The sequence below is a fragment of the Phyllobates terribilis genome, unplaced genomic scaffold (assembly GCF_046119375.1).
Source record: "Phyllobates terribilis strain yellow unplaced genomic scaffold, ASM4611937v1 Scaffold_7__3_contigs__length_470593459, whole genome shotgun sequence".
Taxonomy (NCBI): Eukaryota; Metazoa; Chordata; class Amphibia; order Anura; family Dendrobatidae; genus Phyllobates; species Phyllobates terribilis.
This window is the reverse complement of record NW_027362767.1, coordinates 401719839-401736697: the sequence shown is the minus strand read 5'-3', so window position 1 is coordinate 401736697 and position 16859 is coordinate 401719839. Positions and strand designations below refer to the sequence as shown.

Here is a 16859-nt window from a genome sequence, read left to right as displayed (position 1 = left end):
CTGTCTTTCCTTAGTGCTTGTAGCTGATCATAACAGTTACCTGTATAAAACACACCTGTCCACACACTCAATCAATCACACTCCAACCTCTCCATCATGGCCAAGACCAAAGAGCTGTCTAAGGACACCAGGGACAAAATTATAGACCTGCCCAAGGCTGGGATGGGCTACAGGACAATATGCAAGCAGCCTGGTGAGAAGGCAACAACTGTTGGCACAATTATTAGAAAATGGAAAAAACACAAGATGACTGTCAATCTTCCTGCAAAATCGTCAGTGTATCCAAAAGAATTACGTTGCTGTGCTTTTACTTGGTGGGAGGAATGTTGTGTGTTGGTTGGGTGGGGGAGGAGGGAGAAATTATAAGAGAGGGAATCCTTATTGGTCATACCCTGTCATGAATGTAGCAATGAAAAGGTCTCTGTTCTGGATAGTTTGCAGAGAATTGAGTGAGTAGATCCCATAGTCTGCAGTGCTTGTTGCAATGGAGAGCCATCTTCTCTTGATCCTTTGCAGAGGATTACTGGAGTAAGTAGATGCAATGGACAAGAATGAAGTTGCAGTGAAGAGGTGTCTCATCTGGATCTTCTACAGAGGATTACTGGAGTTTGTAAATTGTATGTTTCAGTGGTTTTGGCAGAGGTTTTACCTGTAGAGCCTTGCAGAGGATTGCTGGAGTGAGCAGATCCTAGTGGCATTGGCGAGGTATTACTTTTCCATCCCTTGTTGAGTATTACTGGATTGATGTTAGTCAAACAGAGAATCAGTAATTCACCAATAAAATGCCATTCTTCCACTTGCCTGTATCAAGATTTGCTTGGCTTTTGGTGATGACTGAAACTTGTGCCTTCATTCCAAGGACTGCAACATGGTAATTGACATAATTGATCATGTTTTTCTCTCATTGCCGGCAATAAACCTCCCTCTTTTTATGTAATGTCCCGACCCCTTTCTCTCCGTTATTAGATTTCAGCGCAGATCTGAGAACATATTATGTGTGGATGTGATTATGTCATCGTTTACTTGCCGAGAATGCAGAGAGGTGTCAAGGTGATCTCTTCTGCTAGAAATACAAGAAGTGGCCTCATATGAATTCTCAAATTGTACGGGAGTCATTAATGCTTGTGGAAAAATGCAATATTATACAGCGGGAGTGTTTTTTTTGTTGTTGCATCCTTATGTAATGGGGTCGTAGATGAGGTCAGAAGAACACTCAATTAATTTTGGTAAGTGTAGCAAGAAAAGTCAACACAGAAGCAAGTAAATAAAATCATTTCTCACCTCAATCTTTTGACCCCAAAATATGTAATAAGACCCCTGGTCTTAATCCTGGTGTCTAATGTGGTAGAGGAGTCTTTGCGTTTCCTTAGGTACCTGTTGGTACCTGCTACCTCTGCACCCCTTATAGCTACTTTCCAGGTCTACAGAGCTACGTTAATGCATATTACAGATCTGTCAGTCTCTTTAATTCCTAGTTTCCTTTTTAAATGACTTCCTTCCATTAGAGAGTTTCCTTTTTGCAGAGTGCAATGATGGCCGTCTCATTTCCTACAGCATCATTTCTAGAATAATGAGGATGCAGATTTATGGAATGATCCATCAAGCATCGCCCGATTCGGTTCTGCCGGATACGTTGCACATCGTTAGGGTCTTTTATACAGTGACCTTTCACGTTCCAGCTATCGCCTGTTATAGGATGGTTATCACACCTCGTAACAGAGTAGCACAAATCTAATTAGTAATCAATAGGTCGATAACGAGGAAATGTCTTGGCCTCCTCACACTAATAACAAGAGAAAATTCCCCTGAAGTTCATGTATTATCAGGAGAAACATCTTTGTATTAGGATATGAGTGGTCTGTGTGCCAGGAAGGAATGGCGGTTGTAGAGTCTCTTTTTGGGGGAATCTCCCCCCCAAAAAAAACTAAAAGAAAAAATGGTTATGAGTAAGAAGTATTTCTTCGAAGCGCGTCAACCTAGACTATAAGTCTCTCCGGGACCTTTTCCTCGAATGTTTTTGCCAACATACCGATGATGTCCAAACATTTTGTGACACGTTTTTAAAATGATGAAATAAAAGTGTCATATGTTATTGAAGTGCTGGATCAACCTCTGTTTGTGGACTGTTCTCCTTTGGAATTGGGATCTTGTGCACTCGTCGATAGGTGGGCCGATCATTTCTTCTATTTTTTTCTAAAAGAAAAAATACCTGTCCATGGCCTATCGGAACTCATTTTGCAGATGTTTCCAGATATAGTGTCCTTAAAAGTGAGCTGTCCACAGTACACCAAAGGGCAGGTGCAAACAGCTGTATTATAGGTCCAAAACATCGAATCACACCCGGACCAATGTTCATGCATGGGGCCATACACAAGTCCAATTTTTTCCTCGGGCAGAGTCAAAAAAATTGCTGCATGCCCAAATTTGATTGCACTGAGCCACACAAGTCAATGAGTGCGTGGAAATCATCGAACCGCGCTCGGACGATATCTCAGTGGAGTCCAATTAACATGCAGAATGGAGAAGATCTTCATCTCTCAGTGTGCTCCGATTCTCTCATCTGAGAGAATCAAATCACAGTGTGCTGACACTCTAATCAAATTCTTATCAGAGTTTGATCAGAAGGCATTTACATAATTGACCCAATTCCCTCAGATGAGAGAATCTATGGTAGTCTGCACGAGCCCAATGTGTAATAGCTGCTGTACCCAAAAAAAGGTTGCAGCCAATGGGTGCCCAAAAAGGTGCCAGATAATGTGCCGTCAGGGCAGTCAGTCACTGTCCTCTAGAAAAGTGTAAATCGAGGTACTCATAGCATAAGGTAAGCTAGAGCGCACATGAAAAATGGCAACTAAGGTGTATGAAAAAAATTCTGGGAACAGAATCAGGCAGTATGTTCTGGAAAAGAAAGTCAGGTCTCTTGCCCCGAATTGTGGTAGCTATATTTCCCTAGGTATCAGAAAGTGGGTCAAGCATATTGGTCTGGAGTATTCTGTGCTCCAAAAAAAGAAAGAGTGACAGTAGCCACAAAACAGTGATAGCTGCTGTGCCCCCATAAAAATGCCAGCCATAGAGCCCTCAGAAAAGGGCTGTCCGCAGTGCCCCAACAACAGAGCCAGCCAATGTATCTCAGAATCAGCCGGAGTGCCCTAGAAAAGTGGCCACCATGGTTCCCCACAGAAAAGGGTCATCCATGGTGCCTGCAAAATAAAAGTCAACCACTGTGCCTCTTAATAGTGTCAGCCATTGTGCTTCCAGAACATGGGCAGCTACTGTGCCTCAGAGGAACAGAGTAAGCAATAGCGTCCTCAGAAAATGGCTATCCATGGTGTTCTCTGAACAGAGTCTGCCACAATAACTTAAAACAGAAGCAGCTTGTGGGTCCTGGAAAATGACATTCATGGTTCTCTCTGATAGCCAACCAGGGTGCTATCAGACATAGTTACATATAGAAAATAGTTAATATGGTTGAAAAAAGACCCATGTTCAGCGAAGGGAAGGGAATGGGCAAAGGGAACCACAATTGATGATTTATCTGCCCCCAAAGAGCTAATCTTTCCCTCCTGATCCCAATTTTTGATCTCCTGGACCAAATGGTCAACCTGAGTAAATGCAGCCGTGTTGATCCCAGAAGAAGGTTTAAAAGAGGAGGAAGCTTAGACTTAATGGAGGTTTTTCCATGCAGCATAGTGCTACAGTACCCATAGTCCTAGCCACACGGCCTCAGAACAGTGCCTGCCATGGTGTCCTCCTTAGAATAGAGCAAGCCTCTTTGACCCAAGGATAGTGGTTAGCCGCGAATTGGATTCTAATGATCATTTTGCAGTGAAGGGCACAGAATATGCGCAGGGACTTGATTGTATGCCACCGACAGCACCAATTTACCTTGGCGCTAGCTGCAAGAATCCCACTATCTCTACCACATATAGAAGCGTGAAATGTGTTTTTAAATTGGCACTTCTATGTGAGCTGTAATAGGCGCACAAATTTCCCATTCACGCTGTGGATTAGGAGGAAGTGAGAAGCCTGAACCCTGATTGTTCGCTGATCCCTCGTTAGCTTAGAGGACCCATCCATCATTAATACTGTGAAAGCTCCTCTCAGTCACACAGAATAACTCAGCCCACGCTCCCTGTCGGGTGATTAAAACCTGGTAAAAAAAAAAGCAGTAAAAGAAGAAGAAGCTGTGTCTTGCATCGGCAGTGGTGGTGGGTGGATAGACCTCTGTTCAGCTGCAGCTATCGGCTGTCACTATTTTCTAGAATGCATGGGCTAGCATAGAGTGCCATCCATCAGGCGGATCTGTGACGAGGACCATGCTGAAAGATGACCTGAAAGGAAGCCGATTCTAGAAAAACATTATATAATATCAATATTCTGGCCATGCACCACGGAAAAGAACATGGTCAATGTGCCGGTCTTGCTTTGAAGGACTCAGCACATCTGTGCATTTCCCAGAGAGAATATTGAATGCTCAACGTGTAATACTTTATTTCCCCTGTAGAGGAGCTGCAAGAAATTGAACACTTGCAGACAGATTTCATTGCAGATTACGGCTGATTTCCAGGGATTTTAGGTGTGGGGCAAGATGTGATCAGCTGCTTATGAGGGAGATCTTTCTAAAAAAAAAAAATCCACATTGCACTGCAACTCAAACCAATGACGGACAGAAAAGGGCCTGACTCAAACACAAGTAAAAATACAGTGATGTTTCAGCCATATTGCCAAGTTCATGCTAAAAAGGAATTCTGCTTGCATTTGTACCACTACGGTTAACATCTCCCCATGATGTACAATGACGTCACTGAAAGCAAATAGTGCTCATGATATAACAGTACGACATGGCGATGGCATGGGTAGAGAAGCTGTGCCTGTAACATTTGAAGTTGGCTGTAATATACAGCCGGGCTTTTGTGCCAACGGCCCGGATTGGAGATTACCCCGATCCAGGCAGTTTAACCATTTAGATGCTAAAGTCGCAGCTAACCACTACATTTAAATAGTCAGACAGAGACCACTCGGTCTAAACCTCCCAGTCCAGAAACGCAAACAAAGGTTGACTACGCATTGTCATGGCAGCTGGGGGGGGGCGAAAATTGACCCCTAGGTCTAATAGTCAATATATGAGCCAGCAGCGTGGTGGCTCAGTGGTTAGCACTCTTTCTTCCGGGGGTCTCCGGTTTTCTTCCATACTCCAAAGACATACTGATAGGAAATTTAGATTGTGAGTCCCAATCGGGACAGTAGGAAAAAGAACAAGGATTGTAATCCAGCACCAAAAAACTACACAATTCCAAATTTATTTAAAAAAATCCATTAGAAGAAACATGCAATTAAAAAAAGGGAATTCAAAAAGCATCTAAAAAAAAACATACACGTTTCAGACTGTAGCAAGTCCTTACTCATAAGTCTACTTTTCCAACAAATTAATACTTATTTGGCAGAATAAGATATCGAAATGCGTAAGTTTCTAGATGCTTTTTGGATTCCCTTTTTTTACTGCATGTTGTTATGCGCTTTGCAGAGGGACCCAGCAAGACTGGCACCAAACCAGCAAAGGCGCAGCCACAGATGCACTTGGCGCAAGCTGCCCAGCTAGGCGAGCCCTTGAGGGCTGGCAATACTCTTCATCCAGCTCCCAATAAATGGAAGGGGGACTTTGGCATAGCCCTTCCCAGGCCCACTGTCGCCGGACAGCTGGCGTCGTCTGGTGACATGGCTGGTACCTAGTCAAGAACCAGGTGAGTACCTCTGCAAGAACCCTAAGAAGAGAAAAGGGAGAAAACCCCTGAAAAGATAGCAAAACCTAATGCTAGCACCACTCACCACTACAGCACATGGAACTGCAATAAACAGCAAGGCACTGAGCAGGGAGCAGGATTATATAGCCCTCAGATATCCACTCCCTGATAGCCTGCACAGCAGAATGAACACAATTCCACCATTGCCTAGTACCAGACAAAGCAACGTCATGCGTTGCCTGACAACCAGGGAAATCAGTGAAAGACACCGCGTCCCACATCCCCACACATCCCACAACACCGGAACGCGACATCCCACAAGATTGGGACAGTCTCTGTACACGTGCAGTAGCTCTGCCTCCAGGGTCAGGACAATGGCAATGCCTACTACCGGAGTAGCGCAGCACTGGACCTGCTCTACTCCCAGGTGGGAGCACAGAACCACAATTCCTAACAGTGCCACCCTCCCTAGGAGAGACCTCCAGGCTCTCACCACCCACCTTATCTGGAAACCTCTCATGGAACTCAGCGATGAGATGTTTGGCATGTATATTACCTCTCGAGAACCAGAACCTCTCCTCATGACCGTATCCCTTCCAATGAATCAAATACTGAATGTAGTTCCGAACTTTACGAGAGTCCACAATACTTTCTATTTCAAATTCCTCAGTATTATCTACGAGAATAGGAGGAGGAGGATCCTGGGTCACAAGCGGGGTAACCACCTTCTTTAATAATGTCTTGTGAAAAACATTAGGAACCCGCATAGAGGAAGGCAGACCTACCCAAAAAGCCACCTTATTGACAACCTCAATAATGGGAAATGGTCCTATAAACCTGGGTGCGAGCTTAGGAGATGGTACCTTAATCTTGAGATTCTTAGTAGACACCCAAACTCTGTCCCCCACTTGGAATTTGCAACCTTGCTGACGACACTTATCGGCCTGCCTCTTCATGGCATCCCCTGCTTTCTTGAGATGGATACGGGCCTCCCCCCAAACCCTCCGGAGACAATGGAAAGTAGCAGACACCCCCAGATGTACATCATCCCCTCCAATCCTAGATTACAGAAGGGAGACATTCCCAAGCCCTCGTGGTGTCTATTGTTTAAGGTAAACTCTGCCAAGGCTAAGTATGACCCCCAATCATGCTGAGTATGGGAGAAAAAACATCTTAGATAGGACTCAAGACACTGGTTGGTTTGCTCTGTTTGCCCATTAGTTTGAGGATGGTATGTAGATTAAAATGAGAGTTCCGACCCAAGGCGTTTACAGAAAGCCCTCCAGAATCTGGAAACAAACTGGAACCCACGATCTGAGACAATATTCATAGGAACCCCATGTAATCTTACCCCCTGAAAAAGGAACAAATACTGTATAACAAGTATAACAAGTCCTGTGCACTGGGCAACTGAGCCAAAGGAACCAAATGGCATTGTTTAGAAAATCTGTCTACAATAATCCGTGCCGTAGTCATACTCTTGGAGTCAGGTAAATCCGTAATGAAGTCCATGGATATGTGGGACAAAGGACGTACAGGAATGGGCAAAGTGGGAAGTTTCCCTGCTGGGGCGATGTAAGGCACCTTGTTCCTGGCACAGATCTTGCATGCCTTAACATAAGCTTCAACATTCTTACCCAAGGACGGCCATCAATACTTTCTGCTCAACAGATGCTAGCACCCCTCACCACTACAGCACATGGAACTGAAATAATCTGCCAGGCACTGAGCAGGGAGCAGGATTATATAGCTCGCCTAATGATCAGGTATTGAATACCTCCCAATCATCCCCAGACAGCCACTCCCTGCTAGCCACGATTCCTAACACAGGTATCTTTTTAATGGATTTCTTTAAATAAATTTGGTATTTTAACATTTTTTGGTGCTGGATTACAATCCTGCTCCTTTCCCCTATTGCCTTACTTGAAGACACCAACCTTGAAGAATCCGAGCACCTTGAACTTAGAGTTTGCTAGCATTTTTTTCGGCACAGTGGTAAACATAACTGGTATTGCCCCTTCCCAACATGAGCTATAAAATAATGTTGGTAAAAAGCCACCCAAAAATTATTGCCAGAATTGCTGCTTTTTTGTACATTTTGCCTCTTTCCCCCTAAAAAAAAAAGTATAAACAGAGATCAAAAAGTCATAGGTTTCCCAGAAAGGTATCATTTCATCCACAGAATGAATACAACCCCTTACACAGCTCTGTTAAAAATGATCATGGTCATGATTTTCAGAAACTAGTGGTACAAAAAAAAATTTATTTTATGCATCAATGGTGGAACATAAAAAAAACTCTTCAAATTTGGTATCATCGTAATCGTATTGACCTGCAGAATAAAATTAACACATCACCTTGACCGCAAATGCACAGACGAAAGGTAAAAACATACATAAATTAACACTAATCTCTTGTCATTTCTGAGTCATTAACCCAGGAAATTGCAAAATATAAGAGCTTCCTACATAATATACTATAATTTATTACATTCTCACTAGAGATGATGCCCATTTTAGTTAGAATATATACATGAATATTGTATGCAGCTCCTGACTATAAATATATGATGTGAAACTCTCCTGCTAGGAACCTCTGACTGATCGATTCGTGGGACACTGATCCATCAGCCAGATCAGTAGTCTCTGGCCACTGGATGGAAGGCTCGTCAATCTCTTGCCTTCCAGAATCCTGACTCGGGGTACTTAGAAGGTAAGAGATTCGCAGAGCTTCCATCCAGTCGTCACAGATCATTGACCTGGCCTATGGATGAAAGTCCGGCAAATCGATTCGTGGGACTCTGATCCATCAGCCAGATCAGTAGTCTCTGGCCCCTGGATGGAAGGCTCGTCAATCTCTTGCCTTCCAGAATCCTGACTCGGGGTACTTAGAAGGTAAGAGATTCGCAGAGCTTCCATCCAGTCATCACAGATCATTGACCTGGCCTATGGATGAAAGTCCGGCAAATCGATTCGTGGGACTCTGATCCATCAGCCAGGTCAGTAGTCTCTGGCCACTGGATGGAAGGCTCGTCAATCTCTTGCCTTCCAGAATCCTGACTCGGGGTACTTAGAAGGTAAGAGATTCGCAGAGCTTCCATCCAGTCGTCACAGATCATTGACCTGGCCTATGGATGAAAGTCCGGCAAATCGATTCGTGAGACTCTGATCCATCAGCCAGGTCAGTAGTCTCTGGCCACTGGATGGAAGGCTCGTCAATCTCTTGCCTTCCAGAATCCTGACTCGGGGTACTTAGAAGGTAAGGGATTCGCAGAGCTTCCATCCAGTTGTCACAGATCACTGACCTGGCCTATGGATGAAAGTCCGGCAAATCGATTCGTGGGACTCTGATCCATCAGCCAGGTCAGTAGTGTCTGGCCACTGGACAGACGGCTCGTCAATCTCTTGCCTTCCTTGATTCCTGACACGGGAGTACCTAGAAGGTAAAAAGAGATTCACAGAGCTCCCGCCCAGTGGTCACAGAGCACTGACCTGGCCGATGGATGAAAGTCCGGCAAATCGATTTCCCCAACTCTAAGTGGCAGGTGTGACACCACATGTCAAGGTGTTAAAAGGTGTAGAAACTGACGAGTGTTGTAAAAAATATATTTTAATATCAGGAGAGACTAAGCAAAAAAAAATCCATAAATAGAAGCTATATACCAGAACATAAGCTCCGTAGTTGGCCAGACCGACAAACGTGAAGAAAATTGAGAACATGGACTGAGAGGCAACAGATATCCATGGCAGGAGAAGACGTGCTGGAGATGGGCCTAGTGCACTGGTGCATTCCCTGACCGTAAACCACATTCACATAAACTGCAAAACTGTCCATTTACCAACCAAGAATTGGAATCCCAGGGGATTTTGTAAAAGCTTTAACCTGTTCCTGCCTGAATCACGTTACGACCCCCAGCAATTAATGACTGTGTTGTACAAGTTGGACATTCTGCAGTGGGAGAGAAGATTTAATTTCATCCTCTCTAGACTCGGCTGATGTTACTCCAAACTGGCCAAGTTCTCTGGGTATAATGGCTAAATATTGACTGTCTGTTACCGCCTTTCTGACTGATGTACAAATAGGATTAGAGGGTAATTAACTCTTCCTGAAAGCAACACATAATCCTCCCAGGGGAACGCTATTATAAAAGAACTGCTCAAACACCTCTAAATATAATATCATCTGCCTGTCATAACACTGTGCTCGTGGCGTCTATCCATGGCAGACTAAAATTTTGGCACTATTCACATTCCAAATTAAATTTAATCCACCATGGAGGCATTCATCATTTCAGGTGAGTTGCCATGTTGCTAGTGAATAAACTGGAATATTTAGCTATTTCCTGGTTGGGCTGAAGCGCCAAGACGGGTAGAGTTGGAGATGTGCGAGGAGTCATGTTCTCATCCTGGGAGCAGAGGGGGTGCAACAAGCCACTGTACCTCGGCTAAGATATTTAGACACCGCGCTAGAGCAGCTAACATAATCTTTCCCCCAAGGGAAGTAAAAACTATCTGGGTTGAGTTAACAACAGTTCTATATGGATGTTTTCCCCATGTCACAGAGGTCTAGTATAGCATCCATATCTATATTTCTGCTTCTTTTCCTAGGCGGCGCCGCATCTTCATTACGAGCTGCTCGGGGCAGCACTGTTTAGCATTCTGAGACTTCTGATACATTCCAGACAGGTACTTATGGGTTAATTCCTCAATATTGTTGTCTTGTTAACTTTCTGTTTTGAGCCTTGGGCTGACTACACTCCTAGCTCCCTGCTTATATTTGCCAGTTATATATGTTATCGACTTTGGTTCACTTCTTTGCCCTATTCTGTCGTAGTTTGCTATTCCTGTCCCTGACCTTGGCTTGTGTTTAGGCTACCCAACTGCCTTGCAATTTTGTTCCTGATTCTGGCCTATTGGTACTGACCTGGCTTTCTAACTGTCCTCTGCCAGCCTGTTCCACTGGCAGCAACCACTCCATGGTCTCAACCCAGGGGGCCCTGCGTAAGTCCTGATCTCTGGGTGAAAGCCAGGGTTCCATTGGGACCTGCTAGATGGAGTGACTTGCGTAAAAGCCCATCTGTGGAAGCTCTTTTAAGAGCTGCCAGACTCCCACTGGTAGCCCTCTCTTACATATACAGTAGGAAGCTGAGATATAAGGAGCATTTAGGTGACCTCACATGGCACAGTTGATTTAGCTGTCCCTGTGCCTGCCTGTGGCATTTCAATGGCGAAGTTAGGGACAAGTAATACCATACAGTTATATGAAAAAGTTTGGGCACCCCTATTAATCTTAAGCTTAATGTTTTATAAAAATTGGTGTTTTTGCAACAGCTATTTCAGTTTGATATATGTAATAACTGTTGGACACAGTAATGTTTCTGCCTTGAAATGAGATTTATTGTACTAACAGAAAATGTGCAATCTGCATTCAAACAAAATTTGACCTTATCATTTTCTTGTTTTAAACACTCCTACCTACTTTTTACTGACTTACTAAAGCACTTTTTTTGGTTTTGTAACCTCATTGAGCTTTGAACTTCATAGCCAGGTGTATGCAATCATGAGAAAAGCTACTTAAAGTGGCCACTTGCAAGTTGTTCTCCTGTTTGAATCTCCTCTGAAGAGTGGCATCATGGGCTCCTCAAAACAACTGTCAAATGATCTGAAAACAAAGATTATTCAACCTAGTTGTTCAGGGGAAGGATACAAAAAGCTGTCTCAGAGATTTAACCTGTCAGTTTCCACTGTGAGGAACATAGTAAGGAAATGGAAGAACACAGGGACAGTTATTGTTAAGGCCAGATGTGGCATGCCAAGAAAAACATCAGAAAGGCAGAGAAGAAGAATGGTGAGATCAGTCAAGGACAATCCTCAGACCACCTCCAGAGAGCTTCAGCATCAACTTGCTGCAGATGGTGTCACTGTGCATCAGTCAACTATACAACGCACTTTGCACAAGGAGAAGCTGTATGGGATAGTGATGCGAAAGAAGCCGTTTCTGCAAGCACGCCACAAACAGAGTCGTCTGAGGTATGCAAAAGCACATTTGGAGAAGCCAATTTCTTTTTGGAAGAAGGTCCTGTGGGCTGATGAAACCAAGATTGAGTTGTTTGGTCATACAAAAAGGTGTTATGCATGGCGGCAAAAAAACACAGCATTCCAAGAAAAACACTTGCTACCCAGAGTAAAATTTGGTGGATGTTCCATCATGCTTTGGGGCTGTGTGGCCAATGCCGGCACCAGGAATCTTGTTAAAGTTGAGGGACGCATGGATTCCACTCAATATCAGCAGATTCTTGACAATAATGTTCAAGAATCAGTGATAAAGTTGAAGTTAAGCAGGGGATGGATCTTTCAGCAAGACAATGATCCAAAACACCGCTCCAAATCTACTCAGGCATTCATGCAGAGGAACAATTACAATGTTCTGGAATGGCCATCCCAGTCATCAGACCTGAATATCATTGAACATCTGTGGGATCATTTGAAGAGGGCTGTCCATGCTCGGCGACCATCAAACTTAACTGAACTGGAATTGTTTTGTAAAGAGGAATGGTCAAAAATACCTTCATCCAGGATCCAGGAACTCATTAAAAGCTACAGGAAGCGACTAGAGGCTGTTATTTTTGCAAAAGGAGGATCTACTAAATATTAATGTCACTTTTCTGGTGAGGTGCCCATACTTATGCACCTGTCAAATTTTGTTTGAATGCAGATTGCACATTTTCTGTTAGTACAATAAACCTCATTTCAAGGCAGAAATATTACTGTGTCCAACAGTTATTACATATATCAAACTGAAATAGCGGCTGCAAAAACACCAATTTTTATAAAACATTAAGCTTAAGATTAATAGGGGTGCCCAAACTTTTTCATATAACTGTATTTGCCAGATCTATTGGAACATTTAGGAGGCTACCAGAAAAAAAGTAGACTACTGCAAGAGTTGGCATATTTCCTAGTAACTAATGCTCCTCAAACATTTTCTTTGGTGGGAGCCCTGGAATCTAGAGGCACATTCAGGGGGAAAGAATGGGATGTAGACTGCTGCAGCCCTCAATTTCACAGAAACTATTTTCGAAATTATGGCTAAAGGTGCTATTTTATGTGAAAACTCCACATACAACTCCTCAATCCTGGGAGGAAAGAGAAAACTGAAAGTAGCTAAGTTCACTTTTGTCTTGAATTTCAAGGTCTTGAGAGGAGCTAGGCTTTCATGGGTTAGACTCACGGAGACAACCTCTGTATTCATTCCCTATTTCAGCAAAAGAACATTACAGAAGATATCTCCCACTCGAGACTACAAATCTATGAGCCAGAATGGAGAGATCCCATTTTGGAGGTCTTAAGATGTTGTTATAGGGCATATGGACAGCGTTATATTCTCCATGGAAAGGTTCTGATTGCCAGTCCTCCAACTAGAAAGCCCTATATAATGGTCTAGTTATACACAGCAACAGCACATCTTAATGTACCTTAATTATGATAATAAAACCATGCCGTCTTGTTTTTTCTATGACCTGGACCTTGAGAGGGTTGGACGCTTTGGTTAGTTTTGTGATAATGTGACTGGAAATTGGGATACAAACCATTTACATGTTCCAATTGAGCAATAGAACAGAAAAGTCTAATAGTAAATAGGATGGGGCTATTTTATTATTCCCCCAATATCAATGAGGTCATTATTCTTATAATTAAACTCATCATAACCCTACATGTGAATGAGCCATAAAGCGTTCTGATCTGAAGAACATTTACATAATTTTCTGCGAAGGTTCATACGATTCATGATTACAAATAAATGATCTTAATAATCAGGCGCACACATTAACGTTCAGTCACATTAAACATAATAAAGCACATGTGACTAATGGCAGTAATGTATTTTAAAATCAACTAAGCCTTTTCTATAAAAGATATACAGTATGTTAAACATTGAGCTCTCTTCTCTTCTTTTCCAGTTCTACCTTGGACACCATTGATTACTTTGTGGGGGGACACTTGAAGGGTAACAAAATTAAATAATCCCCCCCCCCCCCCCCGTTATGATTGACATCCTCATTCGTACACATAGTGGATCTGTGGAGCCTTGTAGTATAACAAAGTGAGCATTAAACATGCAAGGAGCACAAGTTTTGCACATTATTAAAGGAGTACTCACATCTCACAAATTCATAATCGGTGGGGGGTTGACCGCACCTACTTCCCACTGATATGAACAATGATGGAGCTGCTAATTGAGAACTGCAGCTCCTTCAATGTTTTTTTCCAGCCACCTCCCGTGCATGGGAGCTGGAGCAGAACTCTATTTAGGTTTCAATTCCATGCACAGACATTTGATTGGGGATGGTACTGTGGAGGAGTAAACAGTCACTCGGTCCTGCAGCCATGGACTACTGATGAGCTCGCTATTCCAAGGTCCTATGAATATTTTTGCTCAATTCTATTAGCAATATATACATATATATTATTGGCTACTTACACTGTTTCATCATTCTGGAACTCCAGTTCTCCGTAGGCATCTTCAAAGTCAATTCCTCCTCCCCGTGCAGTACCTTCTACCGTCCGATATGGTATAACCACAGTTCCTCTTGCTCCAGAATTACGAACCACTTTTATCTCCAGGACGCCAACACTTTCACTAACATGAATGAGCTTCTCATCAAAAGTAAATATTCCAGCATGATCATCATCCAATATTGTCACTGTGGCAATGAGCGGAGAGACCAGGCGTGCTTTGGGATGCCCTTCATTATCTGGTTCAAACATTCCTTCGGCATCCCCTACTCTTAAATTCATGAGTCTTACAAAAAAATGCTCATCTTCCTCAAAGATGTCATCATCAATTATACCAATTTTAAGTTCTTTTTGGGCCTCTCCGGGTTTAAAAATCAAGGTTCCTTCACTATATTCATAGTCGGAACCTGCGTTGGCAGAGCCGTCCTCCGTCTTGTAGTCCACGTAGAATGTGCTCCCACCATCTCCTCCTTGGCACGCAATGTTGAGCGTCACAAATCCACAATTTTCCAGACACTGGTAATTGCAGGGTTGGAAAAAGATCTTGCTGATGTTCTCCTCTCCAGACTCAGAAGTCACCTCTTGAAGATTGGCTGGCTTCTTACTATGGTCAGCTGCATGTTTCTTCAACACGTTGCCTGCACCGATCATCATGCGTGTGGCCTGGATACGATAGAAGGCCCTGCTCTTCTGTTGGTGCAACAAAGCATAGTAATTTGCCATTTCAACCAGTTGGTCCAATTCACGCTCTGGGTACTTCTGCTTCAATTCTTTTAAGATGCGTATGACCTCTTTACGACTTTCATCGAGCTCCTTGGCTTCAGCAGCCGCTGCCGCGCTATCTTGTAGTCCGGGTTCTTTAGTTTCCGCTGGCATTACGGCAGATGCCCCCAGTTTGCCATCCATTTCTATGCTTTTGGGGAACTCCCCCTCAGTCTCTATGATGATACCTCTACGCTTATCTGCTCGGTACCTCTTATAGACATATTTATAAAAGAGAAGACGCTTATCGGCTATCCATGCAAAGATCACACAGGCTGGAAAGAATAAGAGAGTGACCAATGCCTCCCAGACTTGGACACGACCTGGAGAGATAACGGCAAGAATGAGGTACAACCATATGTAAGCAAAGATACTCCAGGTTGCTGTGACAAAAAAAACTCTTGGGTGCTTGATCTTCCGGGACTCCCCATTGGGAATCACATAGACACAAATGGCAATAATTACAAACATGTTAAACGCTGCAGAACCCACAATGGTTCCTGGCCCTAGTTCACCCGCCTGAAAGTTGTGACCACACACCTCAATAACCGAAAGGAGGATCTCCGGAGCAGAGGAACCTAGTGCCATGAGTGTGAGATTGGAAACTGTCTCATTCCATATACGCACGGTGGCCACGCTGGTTTCTCCATTCGGTTTGGTCAATGTGATTTCCTTCTCTTGAGATGTGATGACCTCAATGGAGGCCATGAAGCGGTCAGCGATGATAGACACCCCTAGGAAGAGATAAAGCATTGCTACGAAGTAAACCACTGCCCGGGCGGCTTTGTCTCCTGTTGACGGATTGTGGGGGCTCCAGACTGGGAGCAGTATCCCTGGTTGACATTGAGCAACCGGCGAAGCAGTGCAGTTTCCATTTTCTGATATTTCTGAGGAGGTGGCAGATACCAGTATAGATACCAGCAGAAAGATTCCCACTCTTAGGACATTTGCCATGGCTGATTTTTATTTTTTTAATTATTTCCTGTGGAGGCCTTATGCAGGATGATGTTGGATTTAGGGTTGTTCGGGATGAAGATGCCTATGAGAATAAATAAAGACACATACATTAGTTGCTTAGCTATTAACTGTCATTTCTGCATACGATCTTAAATCTCGCTAACCATAGCAACCAATCAGAGCACAGCTTTCATTTTACCAGTGTAGTTTGAAGAAAAAAAAAAGCTGCGTTCTGATTGGTTGTGAGGGGGAACAGAGACATTTTAAGATAGTTTGGATTAAGGAGGCCCCCCAAAAATACCACCAGGAGATCCTTGTAGATCCATATGGCTTCTCACCCACAACCAATGTCTCCACTTTCCGCCTGCTCTATAGACAGGACATTTATAGGGGCATAATTACCAACAGCAGTATTAGGGGAAAAGTGATGTTTACGTTGAAAAAGGGTGTGACGTTGTGATGGGTGTGAATATTGACATGCGATTGTATTGTGTTTTGATGGTATAATGTAAAATGCATAGAGTGTTATAAGTACTGATGCTGCTGTGTGGGTACTCTGTTGATAATGCCTAAGGTAACCTGGCTCACTCAGCTCAGGGGTAGGAACATTAGGGCAGATAGGCCGTGGTACGTCTATTAGTGTATAAGTGATAGGTATAGTATAAGTATTGTTAGAATAGTGTTAATGTAGGAAAGTAACGCAAGGTGTGTGCTGCAATTTAAGTGAAAGGTTAGGTTATCCCAGCAACAGACTACAGGAACAGATACAGTTAAATGTTTGGGACCAGTCCAGCATAGGAGGGGATGAGGAAAGCAAGAAGGGGAAAAGGTCAAGCAAGAAGGGGAATCATTTCCTGGTTTAGTCAGTCTGAGCTATTGAAAG

At 43.4% G+C, this 16859-nt stretch overlaps 1 protein-coding gene across 1 annotated transcript in view; it reads right to left on the bottom strand.

The window, feature by feature from the left end:
* SLC8A2 (solute carrier family 8 member A2) overlaps nt 1-16859 on the bottom strand; it is a 164349-nt gene that overhangs the window by 122524 nt on the left and 24966 nt on the right. Inside the window, exon 2 of the mRNA XM_073641625.1 lies at nt 14223-16058. Within this exon, the coding sequence (XP_073497726.1) occupies nt 14223-15973 (1751 nt within the window). The 5' untranslated portion in view covers nt 15974-16058. The remainder of the gene's footprint in view (nt 1-14222; nt 16059-16859) is intronic.